Here is a 12272-nt window from a genome sequence, read left to right on the forward strand (position 1 = left end):
ATTGGATGAATTAGGTTAAGATAAAGGGAAAAATTATTCATGAATTCCAGATTTTACTTAAGAGTGCTGGAGAACACAAGAGGAAGACAGGATTAACACAAATGTGATCATTTCCATTTGGGACATGTTAAACATTCCCGAATACGTTTTATATGTCAAGTACTACACTAGTTTTTTTCTTTTAATATTTCATTTAATTTATATGCATTATAAAAAAATCAATAAACAGAAGTCTCGATTAAATAGAGCTGGGGGGAACTCTCATTCCCCACAACATTGAGAAGCCCAAAAGGAAGAAGAGAAACTCCTTTTCTTTCCTGGCAACAATTCAGCCAATGAAAAGCCAAGGGTTCTTTGTTTACTACAGTCCTCTCAACTTCCTTTCTCTATCTAAAAGCATTCTCTTTTCTTGGCTGTGCAGTGACTTGCACGTAGTTTGTCATGGTTGCAGACCCCAAATTGCAATTCTCTGCCAATCCATAATAAATCCATCTTTGCTGGAGAGATATCTGGCTGCCTATTTATTTCAGATAAACAGCATTATATTACTTGCCTTACAACGTTTTATTGATTCCAGTTTATACAAAAGAAAACTAGTCTGAGGGAAGACACAAAATTTATCCATTTCATATAGCTAATTGCTAGTGGAGCATATTGAAATTCAGATCTATAGTTTTTAAATAGCTATGTAATTTAATGTAAATTTCATATATCTATTTCACCCTAGAAGGCCACTATATAAACTATGTGTAAGCAGGGAACAGGAAATGTAACCCATTCTTCCCTGCTTATAATTAATTACCTTTAATTTCCTCCACTGCCATATTTGTAAGGACACACAAAAATAGTTTGGAGTGAGCTGCAGACTCAGCTTTATTAAAATCTGCTTTATTATAAAGACAAATGCAACTGATATTTATTAAACATCAACTACAGTGAGACATTCTGGGGATGTTTAATAAATGTCAGTTGCATTTGAATTTGTAGGGGTCTTAACCCCTACAGTAAGTCTCCAAAGTAGGTCATTTGGCATTTTGTAAGGAAGTGACCTTCTTGCAAAGACTTTCTTGAATTTTAACTGTGTTCTTTATATTTTATTTAGTTTCTCTTCTTTGGCACTCACATAAAGGTATTCATTCAATAATTATTTATTTGAGTGATTATAACTAACTGTTCATTTAGGTGTCAATAAAGAAGAAAATAAGGCAATTAAGCCTTCTAATTTTATAACAATGACCTGGAGCCTAGATGTGTTCAGATTCTGAAAAGATTTTACTTTTGAGTCTTTGAGCACAATCTGCATCATGCAACATAAGAAATTTAAAGGAATATGTGAACAAATCCTGTAGAATTAAAATTGCCTTATAGGAGTTCCTGTTGTGGCTCAGCTGGTTAAGAACCCAACATACTTTCCATGATGATATGAGTTCTATCCCTGGCCTCATTCAGTAAGTTAAGATTTGGTGTTGCCATAAGCTGCTGTGGAAGCTGTGGTGTAGGTCAGAGATGTGACTTAAATTCCATGTTGCTGTTGCTGTGGCTGTAGTGCAGGCCGACAGCTGCAGCTCTAATTCGATCCCTAGGCTGGGAATTTCCACAGGCTGCAAGTGGGGCTATAAAAAAAGAAAAAATATATATAAAATAAAATAAAAATCGCCATGTAATTATTTTATCAAACCTCTAATTCCGGGAAAATAAATGAGGTACCCAGCTCACAATAATCACATGATAATGTGTTTTGAATTGACTAATTAGCTATCTTCAAGTTCAATGTGAATAAGACTTCAGGTCATCTTAATATTGACAGTCCCAGCATTAATTTTAATAAATACATTTCTATCATATTTTCACTTAAAAATAAATTTTAAAAAATGGTTATCTTAATATTACATTTATTTCACTTACCATTAATGCATAAGAGAAACAAGCAGAGGAGAAAATATATATTTTCATACTATGTGTTGTAGATATCATTCACAATATCTTACTGTCACACCAGGTTGTGATGCCATCTATGCATTTATTTTGCATAACATCTCTAAATGTTATCCTTTGCCCTCTTATTATAATGTAAATTAGTGCATACCACAGAGTTTAGAATTGCTTTAAAGAATATCTGACTTAGCCCTTAACAACAAGTATTATATAACAGGACTGAAAGTAAAATTAGTTTCATACAAAGGACCACCTTGGGCCATAAAGCTGTTTTGCCACTTACGTACCCAATCTACTTCTTGCTATTTCTTTTGCCAAATTAGAAGCTTACTATTGGACTATGTAAACATGATCTTTATTCTATTTGTAATATCCTGTATATCTTCCCAAATTGGCCAGAAGACCAAATTCAATTCCTCCACCACATCTAAGCTCACAACAATATGTTTCAGATGAATGTCTCCAAATACTGTGGGTCTCCAGTTTGTTTTTTAGCCCCAGCAATTTTATAGCAATACTGTAAAGCAATGACTTCAGTTTCATATAATCATGCTTGGCACAGACAGTGGCGCTTATCCAGACCTCTTTAATTTCACTTTTTAGGAATTATGTAAATATCATGTGTCTCTTTTCAAAGTTTACCACCACAGTGTTAGATTACTGACCTCATCTCTCACAGACCACACAACATATCGACCTCAGCATTTGTCTTTTTTGCACTTAGCTCATGTGGTGAGCACCTGAAAACCATTCTTAAAACTTACCACCCACTCTCTTGCCTGCTCTGCCTCTGACTCTTAAATCACGCTGGCTAATTTCTGTGCAGAGTCGGCAGGATGTGATGTACTGCACAGGGCCATGATCACAGAGGTACAACACCAGGTCAGTATAAGATTTTAACAATGTGGTTATTTATGCTAATTATTGGGAATGAACAGAATTAAGTGAACATAAGCAAAAGACTTGTATGGAGCACTTAACATTTCCCTTTTGTATTTATATCCATTTCATGTATAATGAATAAGCATATGGTCTCTGGACTCAGGTTGACCTTGGTCGGAGTTCCCCTTCTGCTACTTCTAAGCCGAATGACCTTGGGAGGTTCTTTTCTTGAGCCTTGATTTCCTTAACAGAAAAGTGACAATAACTGTGCCTACAAGGCAGCCTTGTCAGGAGAATTACATAAAAAATTTCACATAATTTGGAATGGATAAACAATGAGATCCTGCTTTATGGCACTGGGAACTATGTCTAGTCACTTACGATGGAGCATGATAATGTGAGAAAAAAAGTATGTGTACATGTATGTATAACTGGATCGCCTTGCTGTACAGTAGAAAATTGACAGAACACTGTAAACCACTATAATGGAAAAAATAAAAATCATTATAAATCAAAAAAAAAAAATAAAAAAATAAAAATAAATAAAGATTTTAAAAAATTCACATAAAACACCTAGTACATGCTTGCCTCACAGTAATTGCCCATAAAGTACAGCTGTTATAATTATTATTACTACTGCTGCTCTTACAGGTTGGGGTTTTTGGGGGAGTCTTTATGATTAAAATGACCTGGATAAATAAGATTGGACCCAAAATAGAAACAAAGCCCATGAGCCAAATTTCAGCTAAATTTGGACTTTAACTCTTCTCTTTAAAAATGCATCATTTCTTGATTTTATGTTTTAACTGTTTTCCCAAAGCATTTTTGGGAAAAGAAGCATAAAAATAAAGTACTGGTTTATATATATCCCCATGTCCTTTTGCCTTCTTCCCATGCGCCTCTTCACTTTCTCTACACTCTGGCATACAGCCCTGTTGTCCTGGCCAAGTGCTGCAGCTGAAATGAAAATAGCAACTAGATGGGCAGATGTGTATCAACAACTACACTCTGGAAAATAAAAAAGCATAACTCCACCTCTGCCACTTATAAACTGTACGATCATGAGCATGGTATTTAACCTCTCTTGCCTGAAATGTCCTTTAAAATGGCTTAATAATACTAAGCACTTCAGAGGGGGTAGTTGTGTGAATTAATATACTAAAGTGTCTAGAATAGTGCCTGGCACATGTGTGACCTAAGTCTTAGCTTTCCATTAAAGTATGCTGAACTTATATACAGTATTACATTTGCACATACATACAAATGTGAAACTGATATTTCCTTTTTTGCATCACCACCAGTGACTTTTCTTTCTACACTCTGTTCTTAAGTAGTCTGCACTGCATAGAAATCTGCAAATGATGACACTCATTTGACTCCCTTCTCAGTATCTCAGTCACTCCTCAGTGTTAGGAATTTGGCGACCTCAATTTCCTGTGTTAGGCCACAAAAGTACATTTAGTGACCTGCCGCTGTTTCATCTTTTAAAGTTCAATAAAGGACTACCATAGGGTAAAGCTTTGTCGTTCAATAGTTTATCACCTGAAAACACCCAAGACCTGATGTTTTTGTTGTTGTTGTTGTTTTTGTCTTTTTAGGGCCGCTCCCGCGGCATATGGAGGTTCTCAGGCTAGGGGTCGAATCGGAGCTATAGCTGCCGGCCTACACCACAGCCACAGCAACACCAGATCTGAGCCGTGTCTGTGACCTACACCACAGCTCATGGCAATGCCAGATCCTTAACCCACTGAGCAAGGCAGGAATTGAACCCACGTCCTCATGGACACTAGTCAGATTCGTTTCTCACCGAGCCATGATGGGAACTCCAAGATCTGAGTTTAATAGCCATGTAGCTGACACTCTTTGATTGAAGCCTGATAAAAATGTCCTGTTGTCATGAATGATGTCTCATGCACAGCTTAGTTGATGAGTACAATCCATCATTGGGCAAACACATCATACCCACACCTTACCTAAACTCAATATGGGATGGAAAGATACTAAGGGGGTTAGAGGATTTTCTGACCTTTCTACAGTAATCAGTAGCATCTTTTACTGATCCCGATGTTTCAGACATTTTGGTATCAACAAATTCTAGTGACAGTATCTGGGAAGTTAGCTTCATACCACAGCTGTTGCTAGGAAGAAAAACATTTTGTATTTTCTTGGAAAATAAAAATTAGCTATCTTAAGAAGATTATAAACATGTTAGATATGTTATAGTTATTACGTAAGGTCTACTTTTCTTGACCTGAGTTTCTCAATTATTTTTCAAAATCAAAAATCACTTCTGTAAAATGGGAGGTTTTCTGGTATCAAGTCTAGAAAGAATCAGGGACAGCCATGGCCATAACTTTATTTGTTACCTACTATCCACGGCTTTCATGATGCTTTGTACCATAAGAGAAGTTTCAATTTCAGGACACTACTATAAGAATTTATAATGTGTAGATGTTTGAAATTAAATAATGTACATGTCATAATTAGAGTCTCTAAGAATTTGAAGCCAGTCTCGTGTTTGTCTCAAGGGCTAAGAGTTAGTACCTTTGTTAATCATTATAAGTCCCTCTGCTTCTGTGCATTTGGTTAATAAACTATATGTATCTATATAGATTGAGTGCATGTTATTTCCTAAATAGGAAGAATAGAGCACATAAGATATTTGACATAACAAAATTATTTTACATTTTCTTCTTTCTTTCTTTCTTTCTTTTTTTTTTTTTTTGGTCTTTTAGAGATTTCTTGGGCTGCTCCTGCGGCATATGGAGGTTCCCAGGCTAGGGGTCAAATTGGAGCTGCAGCCACCGGCCTACGCCAGAGCCACAGCAACGCAGGATCCAAGCCATGTCTGCAAACTACACCACAGCTCTCGGCAACGCCAGATCCTTAACCCACTGAGCAAGGGCAGGGATCAAACCCGCAACCTCATGGTTCTTAGTCGGATTTGTTAACCACTGAGCCACAACAGGAACTTCAAATGTTTTATTTCTTAAGGGTGAATAAGAAAGTTCTTTTAGCAAAAAGGGTCTAAATTAAGGTAACAGAATTTAGCAGAAATTTTTTCATGAATAAGGCTAAGGACCATTGAGTTCATTTGAACTCAAGCTCTACTGGTTTTTCTTTTGTTTTCCAAGTTGTAGTCATTTCTTCAATAATGGCATATATTTATATAATGACTCACTATATCATAACTGAAAATGATTTTGAGTGTGTATATGCACACACACATATTAATTAATGATTGATATTAATGTGTGTATATACTATGGATTGAATTATATCTATCACCAAATTCTTATGTTAAAGTCCTAATACCCAACACTCCAGAATGTGACTGTATTTAGAGATAAGGCCTTTAAATTAAAAGGAGGTCCTATTGGTGGGCCCTAATCCTGTCTTTATAAAATGTGGAAACTTGGACACAGACATACTGAAAGAAGACCATGTGAAGACATAGGGAGAAGATGGCCATTAACAAGCCAAGGAGAGAGGCCTCAGAAGAAACCAACCTCCCTGACACCTTGATCTCAGACTTTTGGCCTCCAGAACCTGGAGAAAATCAATTTCTGTTGTTTAAACCACTCAGTCAATAGCATTTTGTTATGTCAGCCCTAGCAACTAATACGGGGTGTGTGTGTGTGTTTAATTTAAAATATAATTATTATTAGGTCAGCTAGAGTCACCCTTACCACATAATATCTCATTTCATAGATTGTGGAAAGTTTAAGATCCTCTCAAAGACTCCTGGAAGCTCCTGGGGACTAGTGTCCTTCCAGCTTCAACCTCCTGCCTTTCCTGATTCAGTTCAGATGCCATTTTACAATCTCCAACTTTTGCGGTCCTTGTCCTCGGCTAACTGATGGTGGACTCAGGCCTTTCCATTAATTTCCATCAAAATAAAATAAAATAAAGTAAAATGTTAACAACAACCAAAACAAAACAAAAATAAAAATCCACCTTCATGCAAGGTACTTATGAACACGGCTGACATTAGATCCCAGAAATGTAAAAAATTAAATTGAACATTTGCTCTTTCTAACATAGTCCTTTGGTCACTTCCACAAATGGGAGATCCAGCTTCCTTTCATATTATGATGTTATAGCTCTCACTCTCTCTTCCTTCTCCTCTCCCTCCTCTTTCTTCTCCTCTTTCCTCTTCTATCCCAGCCTCCCTCCCTCCCTGCCTCCCTCTCTCTATCCTCTACATACCCTGATCTTCTCTACGGTTTTGGGGGGGATCCGCCCTCATCCCCAGCAGTTGGATTATCATTGTTAGTGAGTTAGCCTCATGTTCTCAGGATCCTCTTTTCTACCTCAAGGAGCTAATTAAACTGTTTTTCTCAAACAGAGACAGTCCCTTTTCTCAGAGAAATTCTGGAGCTAGCTATTGAAGTTATCCTTGTTACATTATGTTTAGCCAAGTTACTGAAAAGAGTGACAGTAATATTTCAAGTTGTTTTTTTCACCCTAATTTAAAAAAAAAGAATTACAATCATTAAACATTATCTAATATCAATGCATTACCCTTCTATATGATCTCTGATTGACTCAGATCTAAAACCTCCATTAAATGCTATTTTTGAATATTGTTGAATATTATTTTTAAATTCTGCTGTCTCACTGGAACTTTTCATCACATATATAAACTCTGAACTTTATTTTTTAAACCATCAACTGTTGGCAATCAGCAAATGATTTAAATTATAATTTCAAAGAGGATACTTTGAAAACTAAGGACTTTCACACTTATCACTTTCTATAAGGGACACAGGGACAAAGGCTTAGTTTTGTTTTTATTCAAAAGATTTTCCACACAATTAATATGTGTTGATGTAAATTGCCTAGTTGAAGAATGTCAGTTTATGGTTTGAGGAAGAAAATGAAAATAAATTCTGGTTCAAAATCACTTCTTAGGAAACAGGCTGCTACTGCCACCTGGGGGAGGTTCTTTCTGCTTCATTCAAGAAGGCCAAATGTGCTTGTCAGATGACTGAATCTCGTTTGTGTTTTCCTTGTCATATCCACACAGGAAGAAGACTTTTTAACTTTCTTCCCATGAAGTCATAAGGCATTCCAGATGTCTCCAAGATTCCTTCCACAGAAATACATACTTCACAGACTTTTTGAGAGGTATGCAAGAAGATGAACCAGAATATAACCATATGAAGATTTCTACATCTTATACACTAAGAAAGGATGTTGGAAAATAGGGGTTATACCCTAAAAAATGGGGGGGGGGAATAAAATTTAAGCTTTTAATAACAAAATGAAATACCAATTTTTAAGTAAAATTTATTTGGCCTTATGTTATAGTTAACTGTACTCTTTTTCTGACCCGTGTTATCATTCATTGATATGAAAACCGCATGTGCTGATACTATCATGCTAATTATAACATCAGTATAATAAACTTCGATTAGATGGAAATAGCCAAGAGTGTTCTTAGAGAACTTTGAATGTATGAACTAAATACTGTTATGAAGTCAATATAAGGCGTATATATCACATATGTGTTTGTTGAAACTTTTTAATGAAGTAGTGATATGTCAATTACAATGGAAAAAAATGTGACCATTGCTTTCAAATGTCCAGCTTCTATTTAATACTTGCAAATCCTACACTTCTTTAGGCTATAAGATAAATTGCTATCTATTATCAATGCTTGTAAACAAAGAAGTTAATCCTGGGAATAGAAGTTTCAGGAAGTGCCTACTGAAATTACAAGTCTGTCAGGTGACGTAAAAAGAAGTCAGTGCTGATTAGAGGAAAACAACTAATCATTTATAGAAAGAAACCTGGTAATAGATTAACTAAATAAAATACATATATTGTCAATCTCAGAGTGGTGCAATGATACTGTCAGAGGTTGAAGTTCAGACCAAAGAGCAACTGTACCAGCCTGAAGGAAGTCTTTGCGGAGAAAGCATTTTTAAGGTTAGAAAAGGTATGTGATTATACTGCAAATTGTTTGGGATTCTGTAATTAATTCTTGAAAAAAAATCATAGTCTAATTCAGGATTAAAAAGCAATCTGAGTGATTGTGGTGCAGCTGTCGTAGCTGAATGAGTTGGGTGACCTAGAGTCTCCTACTGGGACCCTTAAGATGAGTGGGTTTTGTATGAGGTGTGAAGTTCCTTCAAGACATTCATATCAGGGTCTGGAGAGATTGGGGTGAAGGCTATTAGAGACCAAGAAAGACCAGAGGTACTTAAAACTTTATAGTAGAAGTATAAGTTATAAGCAATAAATAATAAATATGCAATATTAAATGGCTTTATTTCTGAATCAGCAGATTGAGCACGTCTGGCAATTGGTCAGTAGCTCTGCCTTTTTATTTAATTATTTTTTTTTAGGGCCACACCCGTGGTACATGGAGATTCCCGGTCTAGGGGTCAAATCAGAGCTGGCCCATGCCACTGCCACAGCAACGCTAGATCTGAGCGGCCTCTGTGACCTACACCACCGCCCATGGCAATGCTGGATCCTTAACCCTCTGAGTGAGGCCAGGGATGGAACCTGCGTCCTCGTGGATACTAGTCAGATTCATTTCCACTGAGCCACGATGGGAACTCCTGCCTATTGATCTAATGAAAATGATGGATGACCTTAAAATGCTATAAGGGGCTTATTTTCTGTGCAAAAAAGTTAGCTACATTTTAGGAGTGTTGTAAATGGAATAGACTATCTCAAGCTTCTCCTCCCTCCTAACCGAACTGCACAATACTTTACTGTCTTTGTTAAAGAGTCAAAAGGAACCATGGACATGATTATTTCATAAAAGAAATTACAAGTAGTTCTCATTTTCATCAGAATGTTGCCTGGTTGTTACAAAAAAATTAATAAACAGGAACAGAAGTCTTCCTTTAATATTATTCATGATTCATAGGCGAGAAGCCTGCAGGAAGTCAGGAAAGATAATTTTTTGCAGATGCCACTTGTGTATTTAAGGGATGGGGAGATAGCAAGTGGGGAGGTACAGAACATTGTTTAAAATGCAAGAAAGGCTGTTTCTTCCACTGTACTGTTCCTATTTCTCTTCCAAGAGTGAATAATTTTCAAATATTGCTGCTACCTCTGCTCATGAACTGAGGGGACTTCAGGACCCATTCCTAAAGCAGCTCACCTATCACACTGATAAGTTAACATAGTTTTCCTAAACATGGTTTACATTATCTTCATGTAATTTGGGTTTTTTTGTACTACTATTTCCATCTTTCCTCTGTCACTTTCATCTTTATTAGAGTGCTCCTCCATGCTTTAGGCACTATGAACGAGGCGTATATAAATTAAAGGAAATACTTGGAGTGCTCTAAGCCTTGCAAGAAGCCTTACAATGGGTGAGTGTAGAAGCCGATCCCTTATACTGAGCCTTTGTTTACCTACAGCCATAATGGACTCCAACAAGTTGACCATCAACTTGGCCCTCTTTGGCATGACTCAAAGTGGAAAAAGTTCTGCTGGGAACATTCTTCTGGGAAGCACTGACTTCCACAGCAGCTTTTCTCCAAGTTCTGTGACCAAAGATTGCACTCTTGGGCGCAGTTGTCACCTCCATGCCTTCATGCGTCGAGGGGGGCAAGAGATAACCCTGCAGGTCCAGGTGTTGGACACTCCAGGTTATCCACACAGCATGCTGAGCAAGAAGCATGTGAAACAGGAGGTCAGAGAGGCCCTGGCACGTCACTTTGGGCAGGAGGGTCTTCACCTTGCCCTGCTGGTCCAGAGAGCAGATGTGCCTCTCTGTGGACAGGAAGAATCTTCCCCAGTCCAGCTGATTCAGGTAATACAAAGAAGCATTTACACTAATGGCATTATTCCCGTTTGAAGGGCATTATTGTAATAGGAAAGAACTATGAAAGACTGGTTAAAAGAGTAGCTTTAAAGTAAGTTTAAAACAAGTGCTGGTCATATAGAAATAACTGATAAAAATTACTTGATTTTCCCACCAAGAGTCCTTTTTACAACTTCCTTTGGAGGAATTCAGTCAGTCATTTTACAAGTGAGTCATAGTTTAAAAATGAGATACTGAACTTCAGAGGTTAACCAAGTCTTAGACCCCTAAGAATTGTGAGTCTCATTAAGTTAGTGAGCATGGTCTCAGACTATCTGCATCAGAATCAGCTGAGCTGCTTGTTAAAAACACAGATTCATCCAAGCCCTACTGAAAGAGATTCTCAAGAGTGGAGCTTCCCATATCTATATTTGCATAAATTTCCCATATATTTCTCTAAAACAGTCATATTTGGGAACCACTGAACCAAAATACTGATTTATGTCCATTCACCATCAAGGCACAACGTCACCAACAAATGGGGGCTCGCCCAGTGATGCAGTCATTGAACACTGTATTGAGTTCTGGCTCAGAGCTTATTGACAAGTTGGTAATATATGATCCCTGCCTTCAAAAAGCTCACAGTCTCAGAGAGACAAGTAGATAAACAAAATTAAGACAACATTGTGCCAAAACAGCACAATCCAAGAAAAAGGAGGCATCTCTGAGACCTACACCATGGTAAACATTCACAGAAGATTTATACTTTATTGGAAAGATAGCAGGAATGTCAGAGGCTTTGCTTGTCTCATCCACTGTATGGTCAGTAACTGCTCCATTCTAGCCATAAGATGATCTCAGGGACCTTGGGATGAACACATGCCACCTTTGCCTAGTGTTTCATCCTTGTTTGTCCACTTATTATGTCACTAAGTCAACAGCTTAATCAGCCAGTCTGGGAGAGGAGATGGGGAGAAGGGAAAGGTCCTGGGTATGGCCACAGCTAAGAGATGGAGGAAATAATATCTGCATACAGAATATATACATATATGAGCCAGGCCCATGTACAACCAACAATTCCTGGAAACCACAAACTGAGCTGCTCTAGTCTATTCAATTTCTTGATTCTCTAGACTGGGGCCACTCAAATTTAACTACTAGACTTGACTAGTATTACTCACTAGTCTTATTATGTCACTGAACTCAGAGAACTCATCTCTAACTAGAAAGTCCACAGGTAAACTACACAAAAAACAGAGAGTAGACATTTTTCATTCCAAATGAATTTGTATAAATGCTACTTTTCTTTCTGTCCAATCTCTGATTATGCTGATGCAGAATCTGTTACAAATAGAAAGATAGTATGCTTCACTTCAAAGAAAGATATTTTCCTTTAACTGTAAAGGCATAAGATTGTTCTAAATGACAGACGCACTTTTTTGTTTTTCAGTAACTGCATGTTTCTTAAAAAAAAAAAAAAAAAAAAAAAGCCATATGTGTAATCACAAGAAACTAGCGGAAAAAATTAGGGTGACAAGAGTATAAAAAATAATCCTCATCATCCAACTCCTGAAAAGTCAAGGACATTCTGTACAAAAGCAAAGAAGAGAAGATGATTGTAATTAAGAAACAATGCGGAATCTAAGAAAGCCCATAAATCTCCCCCAACCTCTTAAACCCTGCA

General features: G+C 37.1%; 1 protein-coding gene across 2 annotated transcripts in view; it reads left to right on the top strand.

Moving 5' to 3' along the window:
- The window catches only part of GIMD1 (GIMAP family P-loop NTPase domain containing 1), an 83163-nt gene that overhangs the window by 60251 nt on the left and 10640 nt on the right, over positions 1 to 12272 (top strand). Inside the window, exons 1-4 of one of the 2 annotated variants that reach the window (XM_084973283.1) lie at positions 2658 to 2817; positions 7847 to 7947; positions 8659 to 8761; positions 10203 to 10597. In XM_084973283.1, coding sequence (XP_084829409.1) covers positions 8668 to 8761; positions 10203 to 10597 — 489 coding nt within the window. In that variant the 5' untranslated portion in view covers positions 2658 to 2817; positions 7847 to 7947; positions 8659 to 8667. Of the gene's footprint in view, positions 1 to 2657; positions 2818 to 7846; positions 7948 to 8658; positions 8762 to 10202; positions 10598 to 12272 lie in introns of those variants that run through there. The other variant, XM_084973284.1, reaches the window with a different exon arrangement.

Source organism: Sus scrofa, chromosome 8, assembly GCF_054392235.1.
Source record: "Sus scrofa isolate SSC_HxYL_T2T_F1_AM1 chromosome 8, Sscrofa_HxYL_maternal_Yorkshire_Landrace_v2.0, whole genome shotgun sequence".
Classification (NCBI taxonomy): domain Eukaryota; kingdom Metazoa; phylum Chordata; class Mammalia; order Artiodactyla; family Suidae; genus Sus; species Sus scrofa.